The sequence below is a fragment of the Saccostrea echinata genome, unplaced genomic scaffold, assembly GCF_033153115.1.
Source record: "Saccostrea echinata isolate AGI-Se365-2 ecotype Australia unplaced genomic scaffold, CSIRO_AGI_Sech_v1 ptg000019l, whole genome shotgun sequence".
Classification (NCBI taxonomy): Eukaryota; Metazoa; Mollusca; class Bivalvia; order Ostreida; family Ostreidae; genus Saccostrea; species Saccostrea echinata.
The window spans coordinates 2086127-2112672 of NW_026889768.1; the positions used below are offsets into that span (position 1 = coordinate 2086127).

Consider the following 26546-nt stretch of genomic DNA (forward strand, 5'->3'; position numbering starts at 1 on the left):
GCATCGGAAGCAAATTAAAAGTTTGGGGGGGGGGCTAAACAAACAAAAAAAAAGTTTAGTGGGCTAAGCCCCAATTTTCAATGCCTATATTATGTCTATCTTTGCAACAACAAAAAAAAGTGGGGGGAGGGCTAAGCCCCCCCCCCCCGGTTCCGACGCCTATGTCAACAGTTCCAAACAGCCCTATATGGCCTTGGGGTCATGGTAAAATTAACACATCCGAGTTTATATCTAATTCTTTTTTTATACTTTTTATACAAATTGCTTTCTTATATACATGTAGATGATATGCGACCCCCCCCCCCCCCGGTCCCCATTTATTCAATTCAATTTATTAATTGATTCACCAAACATGTTGGCATACAACCATGTTACAAACAAAATGAAAAAAATACAGTGTGTTTTCAGATTACTAAAACATATACTAAAGTACATACATACATGCAAGTGTACAAATCAGTGAAGTCAACTACGTTTACAACTTGAAGTTATACATAATCATTATGCAAATAGTATAAACAGTATAATATGGAAAGAGATGAACTAATTAATGCATTAAATATATATTATTGTGCTCTATTTTTAGAACGCAATTCAAAACATTCATGTAAAAATTCGCATAGCCTTCTAGAATGAACTGCATTGCCAGGATTACAAAGTACTTTACAATGATTTTCCTTCAACATGTTATCATTTAAATTATAGATGTTCAAAGGGTAATACTTTTTTCGCAAATCTTTATATATAGGACAGTCATATATGAAATGTATTTCATTTTTCTACAACATTTTTACAATCGTGACAAAAACGAGATTCTTTTGGGATACAAGGCTTTGAATATCTGCCTATTTCAATTTCTAAATAATTAGATTTTCTCGGCATGTGTGTTTTTGTGATAGACTTATTTTACCAACCCAAAGTATGATCGTGGGTCGTCGGAAATCGGAGTTGTTTTTTTTTTTTTTTGGACACTGCATGGATCTGTAGCTCTCTGCTTTATCTGTCCGACTTCTGCAGCGAAGCTTTACTATGCAGAAGAAATGCTATACGGTAAACCTTCCCCATGGGAATAAATCTTTCGGGGGTACTTTACTATGGGGGAAGTTTAACTACATGACACAGCAGATCACATTGTATCTACGACTGTTGTGGGTCTTTGACAATAACAAGAGGTGTTTTATGATCCTAAATCGATTATATCTTGTTAATATGAATCATAAAACACCGCTTGTAACGTCACCAGTAAATAGAGCTAAACATTTAGGTAACAGAGAGTTTGTAACATGGTAGGTCACATGATATTGATAAAAGTACCACTTTAGTTTACAAAGAATTTGCCTCAAACGCAATAGACGGAAATATACGAGCGTTCCTTTAATCAAAGGCTAAAAAGTACATGCACAAGACATCGGTCGGTAACTTTTTACATACATGTCGGTATTTTTATACAGATTTACGTCGTAGTCAAAGTTATAGTAAAAGACCTCAAAAGTGGTAGGAAAAGGTAAACAAACAAGCAGTTTGGCGACGTCGCCACATTTAGATAAAGACACTATACTTATACAGAAATAAAATAGAGCATTAAGGAAGCTCTAAACACTGCTTACTAAAGAGTTCAAATTCCATTGTAGTTTTATGCAGTTAGAGTGATCTGTCCTTTGATGTAAAATGAAATGAATGGAACTCAGTCTCTACAGAAAATTAGATAATTTAAAATAGATTAAAGTATTCTTGACATTATATTAGACCAGGATAAAGTAATTGAAAACATTATTTTCAAGTATTTTTACAATATTTAAGAACTAGTAAACAACAGTTATTTCAGTTCATTAATACTTCATTGTCTTAAAAAAAAATTCCTGGAGAAATATGGCAGGTACCCTATATTGAAAATGAACTAGAAAAATTCAATACCAACATCCTTATACGATAAAAAATTTTCAAAGTCCCCCCCCCCCCCCAACAAAACAACATTTTTTGTTATTGTTTAGAGCTTCCTTAATAAAGGTTTCAATCGCAAAGAAGTGTGGCTGATCAATTACATGTTTGGCCTTTCGAGGTCTGTTTATGAAATCTTGGTTTACCAATATCCGCGTGAATACATATCTCAAACTACACATATACGAGTGGAACTTAACAATATGCGAAATAATGGACCTGTATCACATAATTTTCTGTTACAATGAGAAATCTGTGCGTTTCAACCTATTCTCGTTTTTATCTTTTATATTATTTTCAAAGAGGATCAAACATGACCTGAAAAATCCTTCACGAAAAGGTTTCCACTTGGAAATATCCTTTAAGCCGTACCGCATTCTAACGTACATTTGTCCACTATATCGGTATGGAAGATAGTTCATTTGAGTCATAGGGAATATTGACTAACACTGTAGCTAATAATTGGAGATGACAGGAAACCATGACAATTATAACCTGACATTTATCAAAAGAGAGACAAAAATACACTTAAATCTATAAGGCTTTGTCTCTCATGAGGTTCTAAGACAAATTCCAAAGACCCAAACAAATATTTCACCATTACAATCATACACAAACTATAAGCTGACTTTAAAAAGGATTCATAATTTGAAATCTTTGACACCAGGGACATCATAAAATTTGTGGACAAATGTAAAAATATAAGATTTAGTCATTTTGAAGATCATTATTTCTCGTAAGGATCATTAGCCATCAAACATTGTCATCCATATATACATTTTTTACGAAAACGTGCTAAACGACTGCCATTACCCTCAGCAAACAAAGTTCATTTCCAAATATATTGGCTCAAGTGATAATGCTATTATTTATTCATAGGCCTCGTTAAAAAGGATAATTCATAAATGGTAGTTGATTTGATTTCGCCGTATAAATGTAATAAAATCGTCGGAAAATGGGCGTTAATTTGACTGCCTGATTTCACCAACAGTGGACGATCGATAGTGTTCTGTTTTTTGAAGACTGAAAATGACGACCGCTATTACCAAGTCAAATTCGTGCGACGTCATAATTATGTCGTAATTTGACCAGGCTGGTTCATCCTCTGTTGGCGATATTTACACCTACTTAAACCCGTTAATTCCAAGTCCGTGTCTTTTGATGATTTTTGTTCTCAGGAAGCTAACTGTCCAATTTCTGATGTCTGACAGACAACTTCAAAGACATAGTCCTTTGTACCAACGTTTACTCGAACAACGTTTGAAATGTCTGAATCGATGTTCGGGCAATATTTTTTTCGCTGGAAGTCTTTCATTTATGATTTATAATCCTCTTTCCTGGATAAAAATTGAATAAATATCGTTTATTCATTGGCCATTATGGCTTCTAAGTTCTAATTAAATTGAATTGACCCGGTGGGAGCTCGGGAATCGGAAGCCATGCCCCACGGGAACTGAAACCTTTTTCAATGAATTTACGTCTGAAATACCATAGTATTATAAAGGAGGTTTATGAAATTAAGCTAATGGAAATGGAAAAAGCTTGCAGATGAAATGGAATATAGTAGATTTACGCATGCATTAATATTTTTGCCTGGTAGAGCATCACGATAATAAAAAAATACGACCAATGTCGGAGTGCCATATAATATGTCTTCCATTCCATTACACTCGGCATTGGCGTCAGCCACGGGAACACATTGTGAAAATTGTTTATGGCTGATTATACAAAGACAACGAATCAGATGAAATAATGCCGGTAGAATATCCCATTAAATATGCAGAAATATTCGGCAACAAAGTGACTTTTAATTACCCGTTGAAATATTTGGTATTTACAAATATTGAATTCCAAAACATTTAAACATGGGGTAAATTGATTACGCCTTGCATTAATAACAATCAATCCCTCCGACGACAAGAGGGGATTCCCGATTTTATCATCACTTGTTTCAAGTATATGAATAATTTTTGTTTTCAAATCTGGGAACGGAGAACTTTTTCATGAAAGGACAGATATTGACAATTTAAAATATTTTAATTTACATTTTTTTCAATATCTGATCAATGTTAATACGGCATTACGAATAGAAAATATTCAATGTTTCGGATTCGGAATTTATTTTACTCGTGTGACGGGATTTTTGGCGTTTTCACGAGAACAAAGCACGAGTGAAAATATTTTACAGGGCATAGGTACCTAAAACCGCTGCTGGATCATGGAGTCCTCAGCCACGTCCATCCGTCTCCAGACATTTCATCCCCTAACCCGGAATATCCTCAGGAAGGTGCGACAGTAGAAGGTGATCCCAATTTTCTATCCCAACAGTCAAGCTTCCAGCTATTGTCATAACCAGCCCTCTCGTCTGTCACAGCCATGTCGCTGACTGCTCTTTTCTCAGTCATAACCAGCCCTCTCGGCTGTCACAGTCATGCTGCTGACTGCTCTTTCCTCGTTCTTCCACTCACTCCAAGTGCTGCCATCATCTTCCAACATGATGCTGCTGGAAAATATCCTGCCCCCATTTTGACTGGGAAGTTCCACATCTGCCATCCTGCAATCAGTCACCAGATCTTCATACTTTATATGTTTGAATTCGTGGGCTTCCTGACACCGACTCTGTTCTAGTGGTTCTATCACAACCAATTTCTTCATGCTTTCTGATATTAGTAGAGTGTCTGGTCGTTGGGTGGTCTCTACTTTTGGTGGTAAAATTAGCTTCTTCTCAAGGTCGACTCGCAGCTCCCAGTCTCTGGCCATGCTCAGTATGCCACATCTGTACCGTACGCTACGGTGGTCCCAGTAGATTGCTCCCCACCTTTACCGAATGATGAAGCGTGGCTCGTCTCAGTGTCTATGTTCCTTCTTCCACTCTTTTTCAATGTGTGGGCGAGTTCTCTAAAAAAATTATCAAGTATCTTCTCTGGGTAAGGGCAACCTGACAAAATGAGAATATGTGCTCAAGGTTGGCTTGTTTCTGGCATAGTGGGCGCATTGGGTAATCTGTCATTCCCAAGATCCTGAAGTTTGTTGGTGCTAGTATTACATTATAAGCAGCTCTTAGTAGTAGAACTGGAATTGGAAGGTTGTGTACTTCCATATATCATTCCACGTTAACACCCTCTGTTCATTTTCCCATCTAATCCAGTTTCCCCTGGCTTTCCATCTTTACTGCCTCTTTACCTGTCATTGTATCGCCTGCTGGACTACAGTTTCCTTCTGTCTCTGGTTGATGTTCCTCCTCATCTTGGTGACTCAGTGCCTAGGCCTTGTTATCCTTTACAGATGATTCCCACAATGTCTTAATGGCAAAATCTTGTTTCCTGACTGTATGTAAGCTCCATTTTCAATTAAATACTTTGGAGTCAATGGAGTCCTTGAGGGTGATTATGAGTCGAATTTGATCAGTTTTGAATTCCTCTACCACTGAGTTGAGAGATACTATAGTAAGCACATCTTGGTGATCTAACCGTCAGGGTAGCTCAGTCTGTTGAGCGCTCGCTCCGTGATCAGAAGGTTGTGTGTTCGAATTACGGCCGCGACTGACCTAAGTCGATAAGAAATAGGTAGCAACTGTTCCTTCGCCAAGCGCTCGACACTTTGAAGTGAAAGTTGCGGGTCCTTCGGATGAGACCATAAAAACCGAGGCCCCGATCACGGTTGGCGTTGGCACGTGAAAGAACCCTCATTGCTCAATGGCCCTGAGTGCCGAGTAAAGGTATAAATTTGAAGTCCTTCACGGTATATGATGACGTCTCTATATGAGTGAAAAATTCTCGAACGGGACGTAAAACAACATACAATCAATCTTGGTGGCCTAACTGTAAAATCTAATTGTTGAAGAAAAGTTCTGTGGCATTCCCACTCCCCACTCCATCGGCGGAGAGTGCCTGCTGGAAGATCCATGCCTTAAATTTCCCAGGCAAACCTGTATTATCGACGTTAACCACTCTCTTTGTTGTGTCCTGTTCTAGCCGTCTGCTGTTGTTGACGTCTTTCAGCGTGCCATCGTAAGTACCATTTGCCTAGGTATTTGATGGGATTGATGATGATAGACGTCACTCTTCACCCTGGGTTTTCAGTATGAATCTTTGAGAGCTCTGTCCTTTCTTTATAACCAAACACCTCGATTTGACAGGCTTGAACTTCATTCCGGCCCAAGTGGATGTTTCTCTATGGCTCTTCATTCCAATCTCACCTGTAAGCGTTGTTTACGTGGTGAAGGTTAAATCCTCTATTCAGCGTCTGCTCGGTGGCTGCCTGATGTCTGCCTTGGTCTTTGGTCCCCTGGTCTATCGTCTTCCCGCCTTTATCAAAAGATTCATTGCCATAACGAAAAGGACTACAGATATAGTACATCCTATAACTTTGGTGTCTTGCTCTCCGCGATCAGTTGTGAGATGACACTGGTGTGATCTCCTTGGAACCTTGGTATTCCCCTTTCTGCACTGATGTATCCACATATCCCCATATCCGTTCTCATCAATATAGGACGTCATCTTTCTCGCAAGCACTGCGAAGAAAATCTTGCCTTCCACAGACAGACACATGGAGATTTTAAGTTTATAGCCTTCAGATTTTTGTTAAATATTTCCACATGTTGTAAGAGCGTTTCAGATCGATATATCATTAAAGTTTAGAAACTTCTTTTTATCTAAATATTATCAAAACTATTATTTTCGGGTGTTCTGGATCGGCATATATCCCTGAACTTTCACGAACTAAAAAATGGGCACCAATTCAGTGTGTTCTGGTGAATTCTAGAAGCAATTCTTTCAAATATTTTTATCTAGCAGCATTATTTCACACAGATGAATAATGAATCTATATGTTCAGAAATGATATGTTGGAGTACGTTTTTGCTTTTAAAGGGGTTGCGATCGCACCCAACGTACGGAAGCCTACCATGATGAAGAATGCCGTTGTCAATGAACACGTATGAAGAATGTTCATGTAAGTTAAATAAGGGAAGAAATGCAAAATTGTAAACAAACCGGCATTGCAAGTGTTTTTATCCTGACCACCACACGGAGTATAACACCATGACAACTCAACTCTATGAGTGCACTCAGAACTTAGTGCGTCTATGTCCTTTTAAAAACCATGTCTCATGAGTGAAATATAAAACATTGAATTTTCTGTATATCATTTTCGTTTTCCTTTTGTCCTTATTAGGTGTTTCTTTATTAACAATATTTCTCAGCGAATCCACAAGAATTATGCAAATGATGAAGTCAATAAGTTTTTTTATTATGGTAATTTTAACATAAAATATGAACAAAGTAATTTAACAATATAGGAGTAGAAGACTGTTATTTTCACAGTGTGATAATAACACGTGAAAAATTAATTTAATTAAATTAGTAGTGCGAAATCACTCATTTTCATGGAGGTTAATTTTCGTTGTTTTCAAGGTATGGGGAGACTCACGAATTTATGTCCACCAATGGAATTCTCCACTTATATTACTACTCAACAATTCTTCCTCCAAGAAATGAAATTCACACGAACCCAATTTATTTTGCTCAAACCACGAAAATTTGACCCCACAAAAATATGTGCTTTTACAATACTCATTGGCATACTAAAGCAATTAAGGTTCTATATTCTCATTCCCTTTGACCTTGTCTTCCAAGATACTAGTAATGTCAATACAACATTCTTTCATGAAGAACAACACACTAAATTTGAATTTATTCAGGGTAAGGGCTCCTCATTATGCCTGCGACACGAATACACTATCACCCCCAACCTTCCCTTTCGGAGTAAGCACGATAGAATGTACTTCACATATTCCCATACAAATGCAAAAGTACCCTAGCTGTTCATCTTCGCAAGCCAAGGGTTTTCGGTCCGCTTCGCTCTCCATATAAGAGCGAAGCGGACCGAAAACCCTTGGCTTGCGAAGATGTAGCTGTTAGTCTGTAATCATTCTTACACGCCATTTGTTTTCAGTCTCCTTATTCATTTAATTATTATAATTTTTTTTAGATTTGCAAATTTTTGTGAAAAAAAAATTTAATTTCATCATATATGGTAAAAGATTAATGAAGACTTATCAGTAATTATCAAACTGAGTGAGTATCTAGTTAAAACTTTCAGAAAAATAGATGTAATGTCATAAAATTGCAGAAAGACAACTATATATATATATATAGTAAGATATTCATGTTAGTATAATGTTCATATTGTTCATATACTTACAAACGTTTGTATAAACTATATATACACCTGCTCTCCCAATCTACTACATCTACATGTCGGTGGTGCAGTATCTTGTATTGCTTTTGTTCAATATTTGTCTGTATATAATCTCTTTAGAGCTTTAACTGTCTGTCTTGCTATACCTTTTGGGCCCAAAACCGAAGCAATACTTATCTATGTGAATGATTTACAGAAAAAATCAAATAAAATAAACATTTCTTCACTTGATCATTCCGAGAGTCTTTATAGTGGAAATGTCAAGTAGTTTCTAGGAAATTAGATTTTTCAAATTAAAAAAAAATAAAGGCGGATATAAAATATGATCTCTGATTGAAACTATTTGTAGATAATTATTCAGATTATTAAATCATCTGCTATCATTCCATATGACTTACATAAACGTTTTCTAGATTGCCAATGAGTATGGTTAGGATATGAACAATTATAAAACAAAACTCAATACGAATGTATTTCTATCGTATCACAATATCAAATTTTAATTCATTTGATTTTAACACTAACTTCTAAAAGGAAATCTATTTAAACATTTTATGGTTGCATATCCTCAGGAAGATAATGATTTGCGTGAAGAAGCTTTGATTTTAAAGGTTTTTGACTCGAAGAGAGACTACTGGTTCGATATATCTGTAAAACCTGTAAAAGACGTCTTAATTTGTCGTTCTGACTCTGTTACCTGTGCGTGCACGCCAGTCATACCTGTCACACCTACGTTATGTGTAAAATTTCAGAGCAGAAGTCTGTTTTGGGCATTTCATAAATAATTTCGCAAATTAAATTACGAGAAGTCTACTTAAGACACAGAGGTATCGTTTGTCACAAAGCCAAATGATGGCAGTATTCATCTCTTCCTCCGGTAAATGCTCAGGCAGAATGAGACACGGGGTGTCGGGTAAACCAAGAATCCACAACCCGACGCTCGATAAAACAATAACGCTCGACAAGGAATAAAGAAGAGTGGAAAACTTATATCTAATCCATTATCTACAGCGTATATACGCATAAGAATTTACACAATCCTCACAAAGAAAAACTCATTTACGTAATATTTCAGCGATGACGAAGGGGTGTTTCATTACAGCAACACCTCCTGGATTTTTTAATATGACCGTATGAAACGGACAAAACAATAAAGGATCTCGAACCCCCAGTTATATGCCCTGGGGAACATGCGCGTGAAATCCCGCAGTCTGTGCCTGTCTAGTAAACCGAGCTCGGTCTGGTCTTGTGTATAATATAGACCAGTTCTTATATCAAAAGAATATACAGTAATAAAGTTCAATCAATTATTCAAAGGTAAGATTTCTTAGTCTCAAGATCAATAAAACTAACTTTACATATATACTATAATACTTAACTAGTCTACCGATAAAAATAAATGAAACGTTTTTAAAAAATAGAATACTTTACAAAAAGAACTGTAAAATGGCGTTTTACATTGTCTAAAAAAATAAGGTGACAGAATCTTACTTCAAGAACTTAAGAATGATCCAGACTGGTTTATATTACAGAGTTCTTACCGTCGTTCTGTGAGTCTTGGTTGTGACCACTCTCTGTGTTTTCTGTGTGCGTATTTTCTCCGGGACGTTACTCTGACCAAACATTCACTGCAGCTTTCACACGAACTCAAAATATACGGAAGTTGCCTCTTTTGGATAATGTGTTAAATTGAAATAAACAGATGCGGCAGCGAATTTATTGAATTATTTAGTTTCGAACTGCGACAAAGGGCGTGCGCCTGGATTATTAATGGACGAATCGGGCAGAAGATTGGACGCACTGCAACACGGGGTGCGCGGCAATCTCCAGGCGACACAACGTGTGTATTTGGATTTAATGAAGTTTCGAAGGTGATTCCACTATTTGTAATTAAGTGTTAGTTGTCTCAACAATTATCATTAACATTTGTCGCATGTTTGTGAAACTTTTGTGAAATTCAACACCCTATCTACTCGTGGGAATGTTTTCCGATGTTGGAAAATGCGGGCTGTCCTCTGAATGAAGCCACATGTTTCTTATTAACCGTCAAGTGCCGCAGTCTTGAAAGTTTCACCAAAACATTATTTTCAGAAAGTGGTTTTAAATAATTTGGATATGGCAGAATTTAATGAAGTATTCGAGGTAAGTTTTTCTTATTTCATATCAGGAAAGATGTCAGGATTAAGATATTTGTTTACTAATAATGATGTAAGAGATTACGAACTGGACAAAAGAAAACACTCTCAGGGCAGCGAATGAGGCGAAACATGGCAACTTTATCACTGGACCCCCATCAGATATCAGGGGAGCGACACGGGGGTCAGTCTTAAATTTACCCACCAAACTGAGAAGTCTGGAAGTCGTTTATTTCTGATAGATTTACAGATATGTGTAGTATACGGGAAATTGATAAAAAAAAATAATTTTAAAAAAGTGAAATTTGTTTTAAGGACAGAAAATATTTCAAAAATCTTCTAAGAGTGTTGTTTCCGTAACAATTTCGCCATATAGCATTAGATGATTGGTAAAGAGGAACTGGTCAGTTTGAACACGTCAGTTTAATTAATAATTTATATGGATAGATATTGAAATGGCCGTGTTAATGATAGAGCCAGCGGTCTTAATTGATGGTCGATAATCGGACCTTATCGTGATGTGTATTGGCAATTACCCTTAATTTATTCATGTACACATTATTCGATAAGCATTATGAATTGCACAGGAATTTACTGCCATCTGGTGATAATATATGTAATTTACAAAGAATGAAGGGTTATTTTGTCCAACATCTACAATATATTTATGATTACGATTTAGTGGAATATTTCACACTCTACTTTGTAAAATAGATATTAAGAGACAAATACAGAGAACTTCAATTTTGTAGCCCAGACTCGCTCTTTATTTTGTATCATCACCAAAAATGTACTGTTCCTAGACCATGTAGATTGGACTTTTTGATTTTCAAAACAAATTGTTAATCTTGAATGTTGTAGCTTATTTCTGCTCAGTATTCAAACTCATGTTAACTCAACCGCAGATAATACTACGCAACTGAAGAAACCGGGGGAGGGGGGGGGGGGTAAAAAAAATTAGCTCGGTAGTGCCCACTAAAACTGAAAATGTGATTGTACCCCCACCCCCCTCCCAACTGGATCTGTCTAAAAAAAAAAATGGCTCGGTAGTGCCCACCAAAAACTGAAAATGTGGAGTGCCCCCCCCCCCCCCCCACTAAATTTGCTTTTCTGAATGAAGGAAAGACAGGAGAATTCCGTGTATACAGTCACAGGGAAATGACAGGGATTTCTCAATTGCTCTCTACAAGTGGGGGAAGCAATTGTTTCGTCATTGATTTGGGTCCATCATTGGTGATCCAGGTGGATGAGGATTTCTCACACATCAAAGGAGTATAAATAAAACTTGAAAGACACTGAGAACAATGTCTTTAGCAGAAGGAGATCAATGGCTGCGGAGAGATTGATTTAGCGTGATTACAATCAATCTGCCATAAGTACATTGTTTGGCAATGGAAGGGAATGTATTGCCATACACGTCTTGCAGAATCAAAAGAATATTTAATGGGCATCCCAAGAATTTTGAACAATACCCGACCAACATGAAATTATGCATGCGTGCGAGTAAAAAAGTAAGGGGACGTTTGTACAGAATTCGCTAGAATACAAAATCAATTGGAATCCCCATAATTTATAGGTGCCTTATCACATTGCCCTGTCACTCTGGTCGAAAGTAAGATATGTATTAGACACATTGGTGTGGTGAGTTGTAAAAAAAAAAAAAACGGTTAAAGATATATGAGATTTAAAGGGAAAAAATAAGTTCAAAAGTAAGTTCAATTTAATAGCTCAAACCAAAATATTGGTACATGAGGGTACAATATAAATATATATTATTGTACAAACTAGTCAGAGGTACATGTGAAATATATAACAGAGACATGAATAATAGAAATAAAGAAACCAGGGAGGGCAGACAACATCATATGATTATAATCATTATATACATTTTAACAATGTACTTTCTTTTTGCCCCATGAGGGCCCTTAATTGGTCAATAAACGAATTGAATATATTTCCAGAATTAAGATACAGATTTTTATAAGCATTGAATTTTTTTTTTTTTGGTTGACATCAGTTCTATAAATTTAATAATATTAGGTAACAATGCAAGTGAAAACTATTAGTTTCCGAAATGAAAAAGGGAGGGACTGTGCACGGGTGTAAACAAAAATCTGTTACAAAATCTTATCGGATAATTTAATTGTAACGTTGGAACAACAAAGTATGAATGAAGTGCCCCCTTTGTTGACCAATAGTGACGTCATCAAAGTCCGGACGTCCCCTCTCCAGCGAAAACAATTTGATCGGATGGAGTTAATGGTTTATAGATGTAAAATATTTCCAGCTACATAAAAGAATTGTACCTCTACATCACTATAAAAACACAAACACACAAAAATATCGGGGATAGAATTCAATAGTAGTGTTTACACAGAAGGAGTAAGTACGGGAGACAAATGGGAATCGATGGAAGGGGATAAAAGACGAGTGTTCTGTTTAAAACCGTACTGACAAAATGTAAACTCAACAAAGAGGCCCTAATAACTGTGTCAATCAAAGTTCTTGACTGTGTCAACACAATGTTGCATGCTCTATTGAGAGGTTTTCTGATTTATTGCAAGCTTCAGTGTCAAAACTTGACTTCTGTGAACGCTGAAGTACAATGACACACTGAATCCCCCGTGTCGCTATGTAATCCAGTCATAGTACCATTCTGCAGTGAATATGATTTATGGTTAGTCAATAAAGTACCTTTTGTCTCATTCTAATTTAATTCAAATTTTAATATGATTATTCGAGGGGGGGGGGGTATTGTAGAAATTTTTGTACACGTTCTTTTTGGGAACTTTTTTCCGTTAGCTAACGACTACACAGTTTAGTGAATCGGATGAGGTCTGTCAAAATTATAATAAATCTGTGTTGCTATTGAAGCGCGACGCATTTAAGATAACAGAAAGTGAGTGACCTTTGACTTTGGGGGCCTCAGGGGGATGTTTTCCTGGTCGTTGGTCTTCATTTAGAAGGAGGAGCAATGCCTTTTGTCTCACGCATTATGTATTTCCCTTGGACCTTCAAGGAGAGCTTGTCGGCTAACCGGAAATTTTTAAAACATTACGCTAGAAAACTAAAAAAGATCCTGAATTCGGAGTCACATGACAAGATGAATAAAAAGTTGTTTACTGTTTATTAATTACCTTGTAATGAAATGCTTATGTATCAAGACTGGTAAAAACAAGGTATGACAGATCGTATCCGAAATTACTTAAGCACATTAATATTAAGTCCCTTTTAGCTATTGTCAAAAGGACTATGAACTCTAGAGTAAGTTGATAAAAATTTGTATTTATTTGGGGAAAAAACAACTTATGAAACTTTAAATGTGAATAAAACGGCTTTTTTATGTGTAAAGCGCAGATACTCTTCCTTAGGGCTTTTTGTGTGTAATGCGCAGATATTCTTCCTCCCGTGTCCTGTTTTTTTATGAATGCCCTTTGCCACTCCCCATTGCATTGATTTTCTCGTATTTTACCTGTATAATTTAGGTGCAGTGTGCACCGTACGACAGGTGTGTTACCTGGTAAACCGTTTTCTTTTTAAATTCTTTGGCGAATTTAAAAAGAATGTATTTTGAAAATAATTAAAATGACTAGATATTTCAACCTTCACAATCAATTTAAGTTGTGTTTTTAAAATAATATTAATAGAAAGACTCTATTTCATTTTAGTTTTCTCATGTTTGTAATTCCATGTAATATGAAACATATAAAAAAAAAATTTCGTAATGTGCACATAAGCCACAGCACTTGAGTAACATCCGGTGTTCCCCATGTGACGGTATTTGACGCCTCATTCTAACATTTTGTCACGAACGAGAATGACGTCTAAATTAAACCATTCTATAGAACTGACCACAGGTAAAGTAGCTCACCTGGTCAGGAATTGTGAGGCTAGCATCCAGAGGTCACTCGGCCCCACAGACACCCTAGAACGTGTAAGTCTTATTTCTTTCATTCGCGCCAAATTTTTTTCCCCACATAATTGGACGCTTTTGTTGTTCCCTTTCACGAGTAAAGAAAAGGGGGCACTTACACCATATAATAAAATTTGATTTACATGATTTAGGAAACAAATTAGTTGTAAGATTTTCATATTTTACATGTATACAGTAATGGATATTCGTTTAAAGTCTCCCTTCCTTTCTTTGTTTTTATATAGAATTGTGGTTCCCGTATCACCGTTTCAGGAAACATTAATATTCGTAGAAACAAAAAAAAAAAACTTAACGATGAAATATCCATGAATACAGTAATGCTGATGGTATTTTGTTAAGAGACCACTTCAGCCCTCATGTTTCGGCAGCGTTTATTTTCTCCACTTAAAAATGAAGTAGTGATGACATACAAAAAAAATTCTGCAGCTTTTCTAAAATGCGAATCCCATTGCGTCATGGTTTGTTCTTCTTTCAACATCTGCTCTAGAACAATCGACTTTGAAAAGGAAGAACCCTCTTTGTTAAAATGTCCGACGATGCTGAAGTCGGCGAATTTATGATTTTGTGCCAAAAAATCGATCGCTTTATTTCTAACAAAAGACATGGTCTAGAATTCTCCTCCTGGCTTGCTTTACTGTAAATCACAGAAAAAAAGAAAAGGTGTTGGAATTTTAGAAGAAATAAATGTACACACTGCCCCACCTCGATAACGAATGACCACTTTCCAGACGTGTTATGGTGATTGCGTGACACTAATCACTTCTGAATTTAAATATGAATACAAGCAACTTTTACAGTCTGAAAAATCTCATATGGAAATCTTCAGTGATATATATGAATTAAGAAAATAATAATAAACTTTCATTGTTTAACTGCTTGATTTTGACTGATAATTGCCGGGGACTGTTATTTATCATCGGATTACACTCCACATAAGTACTCTCTACCTTCGTCATCCCAGATTTCCTTGTCATTTTAGCCTCTAAAGAAAAGTACAAATCAGAAGAAATATAGCACCACCTCAAATGACACGTCACAGAGGATTAGGCGGATCCATGTCCGTGCGGCGCGGAGGAAGAAGGATCGCTGCTTCCACTATTTGGCGGGGGTCCTCCATTGTTACAATGTGTTTTTGTTGGTGAGTTCTTATATAGGTTGTCGTCACCTTGTACATGTACTTATGAAATCTAATACATGAATCTCATTTTAAGACTAAACAGAAACCCCATAAATGACATAATGCCACGTACTATTATTCAAGTCCAATATTTTGATTGATAAGGATGCCAAGCAAACGAAACGGCCGTCTTTGCAGCTATCCCTTTACTTCTTGTGTAATTTTGCTTTACCGAGTGGCATTAAATATAAAATTTAAATGATGTTACAGTTATCCTGAAAACTTACGTGACACATCAATATGTACTGCAGATTGCTGATTGTATAATTTAGTTCTGTTTTTTAGCTCTACTGGTCAGAGACCAGAAGAGCTTATGCGATAGTAAGGTGTCCGTCGTCCGTCCGTCTGTCTGTCTGTCTGTCCGTCTGTCTGTAAACAATTTTTCAAAACGCTACTCCTCCTACAGTTTTGGTCCGATTTCAATATAACTTGGCACACAAGTAGACTACACTAAGATACATAATTAAGTGCATCGGTTTTTGATTTCGATGGACGGTGTTGTCATGGTTACTAAAAATAGAAATTTCTGTGAAATTCCTTTAAAACGCTACTCCTCCTACAGTTTTGGTCCGATTTCAATATAACTTGGCACACAAGTAGACTACACTAAGATACATAATTTAGTGCATCGGTTTTTGATTTCGATGGACGGTGTTGCCATGGTTACTAAAAATAGAAATTTCTGTGAAATTCCTTTAAAACGCTACTCCTCCTACAGTTTTGGTCCGATTTCAATATAACTTGGCACACAAGTAGACTACACTAAGATACATAATTTAGTGCATCGGTTTTTGATTTCGATGGACGGTGTTGCCATGGTTACTAAAAATAGAAATTTCTGTGAAATTTCTTTAAAACGCTACTCCTCCTACAGTTTTGGTCGGATTTCAATATAGTTTGGCACACAAGTAGACTACACTAAGATACATAATTTAGTGCATCGGTTTTTGATTTCGATGGACGGTGTTGCCATGGTTACTAAAAATAGAAATTTCTGTGAAATTCCTTTAAAACGCTACTCCTCCTACAGTTTTGGTCGGATTTCAATATAACTCGGCACACAAGTAGACTACACTAAGATACATAATTTAGTGCATCGGTTTTTTGATTTCGATGGACGGTGTTCCCATGGTTACTAAAAATAGAAATTTCTGTGAAATTTCTTTAAAACGCTACTCCTCCTACAGTTTTGGTCTGATTTCAATATAACTTTGCACACAAGTAGACTACACTAAGATACATAATTTAGTGCATCGGTTTTTGATTTTGATGGACGGTGTTGCCATGGTTACTAAAAATAGGAATTTCTGTGTAATTCCTTTAAAACACTACTCCTGCTACAGTTTTAGTCTGCTTCTAATATAATTAGGCATACAAGAAGACTATACTAAGATACATAATTTATTGCATTTTTTTGAATTTGATGAACAGTGTTGCCATGGTTACTTAAAATAGAAATGTCTGTGAAATTCCTTTAAAACGTTACTCCTCCTACAATTTTGGTCTGATTTCAATCTAATTTGGCACACAGTTAGAATACACTACGATACATAATATGTATTTCTGTTTTTTTTTATTTGGGTGAATGGTGTTGTCATGGTTACCGGTACTAAAAATAGAAATTTCCGTGAAATACTTTCAAAACGCTACTACTCCTAGTTTTCATTTGATTTCAATAACTTGTCACAAAAGTAGACTACATTAAGATACATAATTCTATTTATTGTTGCATGTTGCAATGTTTCAAATCCAAGTGCTACTTTTCTTTTGTTATACAAACAGACCAGTAGAGCTACAGTCTCATCAGAGACTTCTGGTTTTTTCTTTCGTTTGCTTGCAATTTTTTTCATCTATATAATTATTTTGAGGTGCTAGAAATGATATCGTTTTTTGTCCTTTAACGTTAGCCTGAAAGAAATATGTGTGTTTCCGGTAACCCGAGCGAGCCTATTTTTTTTTTACCCACATACCTTACTACTTTTTATTCCAGATCTGGATTTTGAACTGTATTTTTGTTCACTAGTACAGTGTTCTCATGGTGTAGTCAATAAAATGTATGTCTCAGACAGCGTAAAATGTAACGATTCAAGTGTTTTAAAGAGTACAGCTGTATACTTCTTTTGTTTTGTATGTTTATTAAGAAATGTGCGTGTATATATGATAAAAACAGTGTATTGATTAATTAAGTGATGCTTTCAAAATAAAGTTTAAAAAAAAAGCTAATATCTCTACCTCCCCCCTTTTTTTTAACATGTTACCAGAAACGCACATTTTTTTTATTTGACCTTATAAATGTTGCGCTTTTTATTTCTGTAATTAACAAAATTAAATTTACATTGTACAGTCTGTATCCTATTAAATTTTACGACCAAACACCGGTGTTAATCAAGTATGTTTTCAATACATCCCCGATTTTAGGTTTACTTTGACCTTTGACCTTGAAATTAAGAAAAATGACTCTTATTAAGTCTTACCTAGTTGTTAGTGACATGGGGTATTGGCAAATTCTTTATTTGTAACCTCGTTAATGTTAACTGACGCTTTGAAAATGCGCAGTGTCATTGGAAATGTTTGGAAATATACGATTTTACCCAGATTTTGTATAAAGAGGAATTTGTTTGGTGATTGTAAGAGATAGTAGAAGCGATGTCCTCACGGATTGATGGCTATTCCTTTATTTGACGTTTACCGTAACGTTGTAAATATTAATGGGTTCCAGGTTATTGCAACATCGGGAGATACAGGGTGACGTTTAATGAGTTTTTTCAGGATAAAAAAGCGTATATTTAATCTCTGTACGCTTGTTAGGCAAGGCAATTTATGCCAGCTCGGTTTTTACACGATTATTTATGAAAAATGCACTTATATATTGATATTATTATCTTTCATGACTCTTATGGCGTTTGGGGATTTAAGTAGTGCCTACATTGGAATATTCTGATATGGCTGGCACATGAATAAAAAGAATTTGAGCCATTTTGGTATCAAGGAAGTCCTGAGAGATTTCTTAATATTATCATATTTGTTAGACTGCACGTCTTTAGCTGGCGTCTATAAACATCTACACTGTTTGGTTAATGTTACATTGGAATAAATACTATAAGACAATTGAATTAAAAACAAAAACAGCATCGACATCAACCTACTGCCTCTATTTTTTAGTGCAAAAAATGTATTGTTATGCACAAATCAAGACTGAACAAGCTTACTTACATTTATCTAATCAAACATACACATGACATAGATTTTTAAAGACTTTATTGCTTTAATTAATTTTTAAATTCATTAATTGGTTTAATGGATTGGTTGTTAAGTTTAAAGAGCAATTTTACTCATTTTCTCATGGAAGTTCGGTCTGGTTATTTATTTTGATTACTATAAAGGGTATTAACGAGAGAAAAAATGTTTTATATCAAGAATTAACTTTATGGGCTAACACAATGCATCTTTTTATTATGCAGCGATTATTTTTATCAATGTTATCGTTCTATTGATAGGCTCTAACTTATACAATTAAAAAAATCTGCATTAATTTAGATATTTATTCAATATCAACCAAGAGGTTTTCTACAAGGGTGTTTATAAATAATTTCACTATTGACTACAAAACATATAAATCCGAATTAATCCAAAAAGCAATAAAAACTTCATTAACAGGACAAAGAAGAGAACTTTGCAGGTGTAGGTTTTAATGATAAATATCCCACCTCTGCTTTTGTCTAGGTCCGATTGATTTCTGGTCCAGGACGCGATATGTACAAATAGGCCCAGTTGCGTGCACTTGCTTCTTTTAGCCTGAGCACGGGGATATGTGATATTTTAATTAATCTCCCGGAGTGATGGATTTCCTTGTCTCAACACTATATTTCAGCGCACTGACATTTTATTAAATCATTCCTTTACACGAGCTGCTGTTTTCCGCTCGGATATTCTTCTGTAATCATTTTCAGATTTATTGTTTTTTTTTTTTTTTTTTTTTTGGAATCCTGCGAGGGATTTCTTCAATTATCGCGTCCACGTATGAATGATGACGTTCTGAATGGATCTAGCGAGATCAGTGAGGAGATTTGGTAAATGTAGACAGTTTACAGCCGAAATGACAATCAAAGTCTGAAATAAGTCATAATAAATAATACGTTAATTGTACTGTCATGCAAACAGAGCTTATGAACTTTCGGGCTGCTTCTGTTCCTGGAATGGGCCTTTACGTCACATATGACGTCATGTGCAATTTTGCATTTAATACTTTTGAGATTGGCGTAGATGTGATGTATTTTATTAATAATGGTATGATTATTTTTTTATATGAATGTTTGAAAAAATTGCATAATGCAGCATATCTGATTTTAAAAGAGGGAAGGGGATACGGTTTTCTTCTACATCTTTGACGTGGATTTAATTTCAACCAGTGAAAATTAAAAAAAAAAATTCTTTTTAACCACCATTTCCGTGAATCTTGAGAATAAGGAGAAATGATATTTTGAAATGTGTTTATTTTCAACTCATAAACGTGTCAAACTACCGAACTCCTCGTTGTGTTTCTCAATTATTTTATGCACGTAGAATCTCTCCGACGAAGATACGTAAAATTGTTTCTGACAACTCCTTAAGTAAATCAATTGCCTAAGCGTGAGATACGAGGAAAAATTCGGATGGAAGGGGAGAATGCGGAATTCCCGCTTGTTTTCTATGAACTTTCACGTCATAAATTGATTCGATGTGTGTCTCTGGGGACCCAGCCTACATTAGAATCCCCAAAATTATGAGACAGAGGGATAATGATTTGTTAAGTCCTATTCACGTGACTTTGGTAGTGTTAACGTTCAGTCCAAGTTGTCAGATTATGTCATTTGTCATTAAATATGAATCAACGAGAGGCTGTGTACGATTTATACACAGGATCAATGGCCTCTCATCACAGAGAGGATCAAGTGTGCACTTTGTCCAGAACAAGACACGGTCTGCACTGAGTTACAAAACGAGCAACTAAGCACTCCTATGACGTCACAATATGACTGTGCTCCATTGAGAGGACACTTTGTAGATCAGTATGACACAATCCAACCACCCTCTCAGCCGACATGATGCTCCTCATCAATATTAATCAGTGGCGGATCCAGGAATCTTGAAAAGGGGGGGGGGCAGTTCTAGTTTGGGGTCGGGGAAGAGGCCCACCGCCACACCAAAAAAAAATGATTTATTAAATCTTATGTATATTTTGGACACAAAAGGGGGGCCCGGGTCCCCTAGGCCCCCTTTAAATCTGCCAGTTTTAATTACGCTGGTTAGGTTTTCTTTGCGATCCTCTTCACTCAATATTACAGGAGAGACGAATCTTATATAAAGTGTTCCTGCATGGTAACCAGTTTGTGTGGTGAGTGTTCTGCAGAAGTCAGTCCCTGGTGACGAGTCTGACAGATGACCACACTGTCGAAGATGTATGTCTGTCTTTAATTATGACATCAAATCTTAATCCTAAGCCCAAGGTCCATTATGGTTAAACAAGATGGACGTGAACAGAATATCCAAACTGAAGCCTGTATATAACCCTACACAAGAACGATTAATTCCGTATTTATTTGATGAATTGCCCTTTTCTATGAAACGAAAATGAATAATAAATGGTTTTTCTATTGCCTTTTCAGGTACTGGGATCCGGAGTGGTTGGGTCGGGGATATGGCTACTGGTAAAGGATTACAATGCCCGGGAGCTGTCCGCCCTCTTCGACATTTTTCATCTTGAGTATATGGCCTACTTTCTGACCTGCGGGGGCGGGGCCGTGTTTATCCTCGCCTTTTGTGGATGTTGTGGCACAATGAAGAAAGAGAAGTTTGTTCTTGGATTTGTAAGTAATAAAATGATCTCTATTTACAGACATGGTACATAGTTTCAAAAATACTCTTATTATTCACTTATATGTAGAGTTTGCCTGTAACTTCCATATTTGGCTAAAAACCTCAGGATGTTTCACCTGAGTTGATATTGAGTGAGACACAGCTAGATATATTTTTTCACTTTGTTTACAGTATGGCGGAGTGCTGACGTTGGTACTGGCATTGTTGGTTGGTGGGAGTGTAATGGGATTTATTCTAAAAGGAAAAGTAAGATAATAACTGTCATATATATATAACAATAACCCGGAAATGTTACATACTAGTACCCCTTCTATACTGTATATACCACGTAAGCCCGGATATGTTACATATCCCTTCAATTACGTCATCCCTACGGTGATAAGGAAGTGATTGGGATCTCGAGTTCTGCTTCCTATTAACCGAGATTCTTTATATTCGTATAAGGAACGTAGTGCTAAGTCTTCTACGGGATTCTCAAACGTTTCCTTATTACCGTGATTTCCCTGTAAGCGAGTTCTTTATAACCGAGTTTTACTGTATATGACGTCAAACTTTGTTATCTCAAACTCAATGGGACCGATTAAAAACCGAGAGAAATCCGAGAATTCAAGAAATCAAGGTTAGAAATACATATACATGTGGATAATGTTTTTGTACTTCCATCTTACTTCGATATATCCATGATATTCGAGATATCGATGTTCTGAATACCCAAAGTTCAACTGTAGTATTAAGATATGAATTGCGTCAGTTTAAATTTATATTTTATTCAAAATGTTAATACATCATGTACTAAATAGCGCAATCATAAATGAACGCTATTAATGTTTTCATTCATAATGTAGAAGTGAATGTATCACGAATTAGTGTAATATATTTGCTAATTGCTAAAATATGAATCACTCTAAATAAATACAGTACATGTGTAGTTATATCCCGGTATATCGGTGTATGGTAGTATTGTCCCGGTATATCGATGTATAGTTCATGAACCTTCTTATTTTTCTTCCAGCTTGATGAAGACATTAAATTGCACTTCCAGTATACACTGGAGAGACAGTATGGTGTTGATCTAAACAAAAATTCAGGAAATAATCTTATAACGGATGCCTGGGACGCCATGCAGAGAACGGTAAGAGTACAGACCTAGTATCAAAATTACAGACACCCGTAAAAAAGTTAATAGACCTCTATCAAAACCATTGACACCTATCAATTATGTACAGACCTTTTGTCAAAACTATAGACACTCGTAAATTTGTGGTAAAGAACTAGTGTCGAAACTGTTGACACTCGTAAAGAAGTGGTTCAGACCTAGTGTCAAAACTATAGAACACTCTTTAATTAGTGGTACAGACGTTTTGTGAAAATAAATTTAAACTTAAATAAGTTGTACAGACCTCAAAGACTGTCCAGTGATTCATTTTGAAAATGGTTATCATGGGTCCAAAGGACCCTTCTTAATGACAGCAATGAGTCCCGTGCCAAAATCAATGCGTCCAAATCCAAGGGTACCGTATACTAGATGTTACACAGGAAATTCTGGTGAAATAAAAAAGGGTATTGCACGAAAGTGCAAATGTTTTATTGTAGCTGTGAATGATTTATACTTTTACTATCAATGGTCCAAGTAAGAGTACATGATTTTGTGTCATAAAAATAATATATTGTCCACTGTGCACTTTGGTTCTATTTTTAGATCGTACATACGATCTCACACATTGTATCAGTCATAAAAATGCACAGAAGCAGAATGAAGTAAAAAAAAGTTTAAGAAGAAATGACAAATAGTCAGAAATAAAAATGATTAAATTTTATACTTCTTAGCTTGTAAGGAAAAACCGAAAAGAAAAAAAAACAATGATACAGGTTACAGCTTAAATACAAAGGTATAGTATTCGCTTCAGAAACGTTCCACGGTATAGACATAATCAGTGATAATCGAACTATGCTATCTAACTTTCAAATATTTTCTGATAATTGCTTTTAACTGCAGTTGTGAAATCTGACCTGTTGTTGGCAACCTTATACCTGTTAAAATCGTTCATGCATATTGCTTAGCACGTGGATATGATGCAATCGGTCAAGTTTTGAATCAGATTATACCGATATAATTTAAAATAGTACATGTCCTTCTATAAATTTATTGCGTCCATTGGGATGCACATTTATTGAAATAATGCGTCCTGAGCAAAATTTGTGCGTAATTTACGCAGGACGCACATCAAAATGAATCACTGATTTAAGACCGACATAAGTTGTTCAGTCTAGTTGTTATGTCTGTAGACCCTTTAAATACGTATTATTAGCTACATGTATTCCATATTGTAGTAGCTGATTTGTGTTTTATATTTGTCATTTACACAAATGTTGATATTTTTTTTTTCAAATTTCAGCTCAAATGCTGCGGTGCGTACGGTGACAAAGATTCACAAACGTCCTGGGCATTTTACAGAAACACAGATTGGTACATAAAGCGACCGACCCATATAAGTAAGTGAAAAAAGAATTTATGTCTATATGTAATTTTAAAAAAGTTCAGCTTAAACACTCTTGCAGAGCCTTGCAGACAATTACACACACTAACTTGAAAGCCGTAACTCCCACGTTTCTTTAGAATCTGTTCATGCCGTACTAGACCAAATACAGTTCGTGATGTTCACTGTATCATTAAGCTGATGTACAAGAGTTATAAGTATTTTATATACATTGTAGTGTTTGATTTTCAATTTTGATCAATGAAAAATAACAAAAAGCAGATAAGGCTATATAAAGAGAAGAATAATGACGTCATTTCCTTTCTTTCAGTGTATCCGTTTGTGCCCAAGAGCTGCTGTGTCCCGGGGATGAATGTGTTTGACTGTCAGGGCATCAGGAATGAATTTAACGGTTACCCCGTAAGGGCCCCGCCACCAGCCAGGGGCACAGTGGAGAATCCTAGCTTATATAAGGAGGTAAGAAAATTTATTATACCGTATAAGTGAAATTTTTAGCGGGACGCAAATTCAGCGATTTATCCTTGAAAATCAGCATTTAATTTTAACGAGAAGTAATTTTAGCGATTTTTTTTTGGCGCATAGAAAGATAGCGGTAATCTGTAATGAGGAATAAATTGTTAGCGATAGTTAATTTTAGCTATCTCAACACCCTGGCTAACAATGCCAAAATTGAATCCTCGCAAATGTCTGCTTAAACGGGTTTTCTCATCGGAAGATGAAACACTTCTCAAAAAGTAAATATTATGCACATGATTGTAGCTATATATATATATATATATATATATATATATATATATATATATATATATATATATATATATATATATATATATATATATATTGACAATAACAGTATTACGGAAATCTGACGATAGATATACAGACGTTGTTTAGCACTGCTGTATTATGCAATGTTATGTAATTATTTTTTCATTTCCAGGGCTGCTACGACAAGGCATTGGAGTACATCAAACAACACTCCTTGTACATTACAATAGGATGTGCTACTGTGCCATTGCTTTTGGTTTGTATAGTATTTCTTGTAAATAGTCAAGGTGCACATGTATTTGAATAAATCATATACTATAGTATTGACATTATCTAATGTTTTTGAAATGGTACAACGCATTATCAAGTGTGCATTCAATTCCTTATTTCAGTTGGTGGGGATCGTTGTTTCATGTTACATGTGCTGCATTGTAAAAAATGATGACGATGACGAAGAGGAAGATGAGGAAAACGAGGCACATGTTTGATGACATTATTATTTATTAATCATTCCGTCCGGGGTTATGACCTCTTATCCAGTCTTCCAAGGTCAAGGACAAAGTGCCTAATTGATACTGCATTCAATGTGACAGAATTGGTAAAGAATACAATCCTTGTTTTGACAGTATGGACATGAACTATAAAGAATTTATCTGATGATTGGACTAATCCTTAAAATGATGAACTCAGTCATCGTCACGTTGTCATGGGGATAATAATGTGTTCACAAATTTGTGAAGTCCATTTGTGTTAAACTATCGTCAGCAGACATTCCATTGGCCAAGAAGTCTTAAGAACATCGGCTTGTCGCTGGGGACAGTCGGTGCTCTGATGTCCAGCGATGCTCACGGAAAGCTAAAATGTGTTAGATGAGAGTTCGCGTGATTGGTTGTATTTATTACACATACCAAAAGATATCAAATTGTCCACTAGAGATTCTGTGGCAGAACAGTGGCGGGAATTATTCACGAGGTATTTACATAGAATGGATAATACTTTTTTACGGAATAAATAAGAGTAGGAACTTTGGGCATGCAAATAAAATTGCTTATGCAATTGATGACTATATCTGACTCCACTACTGGAGTCGCTGTTTGTGCACGTCACTGTTAGCAATCACCAAGTGATTCGATCTTAGCTCCACGGTGCCATCATATAGAAGATAAAATAATTAACATCATTGTTTATTATGTTGCAGTTTTCCAGATAGACCAGACTTTTATATGCAGGATGGATCCAATTTTGATTTTAAATACCTTCTTTCTTTCTTATTCTTCAACAGGATTTCTAAGTTTTAAAGACAAATCCGCCATATTGTGATTTCTATTTATAGATAAAACGCATCATGATCAATCAGACACCCTGCTATTAGTTGATACTCGGCGTTACTATTTTTAATTTTATAGACCTCTATTGGAGACTTTAAAGCTGTGTTTTGCTTTTTTTAAGTTTTCTGTTATTTGCATTACCACAAGGCTGTAAATTTTGTAATTTTTTTTTCCTCGGTATGCTTGAACATGGATGGTGTGAATGATTTAATTCTGGTTGAGAGTGATCGAGAATTCATTCTTTTTAAAATTTTAGCAGTTTCAAATTTTTTAATGTGCAAGTCATGAGCACAATTTATCTTGTGATCATTAGGGACCATTTTTGGGACCAATTGTGAAATTGTTTATACGATGATTGTGCAATTTATCGATGTTTTAACTGCATTTATGATTTTTATGAAAGTTCCGTTTTCGTTGGGTATTCACTTACTATTTACTTTTGTTTATGAATAAAACTTGATGTATTTTGATGATAATAAAAGTATTTAAAAAATAAACATTGAGTATTGATGAACTTATTTATATTACCCAACTCAGCGTCATGGCTAGCCACAATTAATAATTATTATGTTTGGGAAACACTCAAATGCTACAGCATACGCCCATAAGTGAGATTGTTTTATTTCTTCACATAATTTTTTATTGAACAAATAATTTTTACGGAAACATTGTGAGGTCAATTTTACCCCAGATTCCAAAATTTCAGCTCGT

The 26546-nt window shown here is 35.6% G+C and overlaps 1 protein-coding gene across 2 annotated transcripts; it reads left to right on the forward strand.

Annotated features, from left to right (window-relative positions):
* Positions 1-9684: 9684 nt before the first annotated feature.
* LOC133189555 (tetraspanin-18-like) lies at positions 9685-26332 on the forward strand. Of its 2 annotated transcripts, none has more exons than XM_061324923.1 (9): positions 9685-10281; positions 15188-15346; positions 21031-21231; positions 21413-21487; positions 22254-22373; positions 23638-23734; positions 24050-24195; positions 24680-24763; positions 24900-26332. In XM_061324923.1, the coding sequence occupies exons 1-9, from the start codon at positions 10255-10257 to the stop codon at positions 24993-24995; spliced, it is 1005 nt and encodes a 334-aa protein (XP_061180907.1). In that variant the 5' UTR covers positions 9685-10254; the 3' UTR covers positions 24996-26332. The 2 variants fall into 2 exon arrangements, with proteins under 2 accessions (XP_061180907.1, XP_061180906.1); XM_061324922.1 differs by lacking the exon at positions 9685-10281 and adding an exon at positions 14043-14208.
* Positions 26333-26546: the final 214 nt, after the last annotated feature.

What these genes read in the sequence shown, in the direction of transcription:
- LOC133189555 (XM_061324922.1), top strand. Translation starts at nt 14,092, where the DNA reads ATGACGTCTAAATTAAACCATTCTATAGAACTGACCACAGGTAAAGTA. An exon ending in AAAGCGACCGACCCATATAA is followed by an intron (nt 23,735 to 24,049) that starts GTAAGTGAAAAA and finishes CCTTTCTTTCAG; the next exon opens with TGTATCCGTTTGTGCCCAAG. An exon ending in ATCCTAGCTTATATAAGGAG is followed by an intron (nt 24,196 to 24,679) that starts GTAAGAAAATTT and finishes TTTCATTTCCAG; the next exon opens with GGCTGCTACGACAAGGCATT.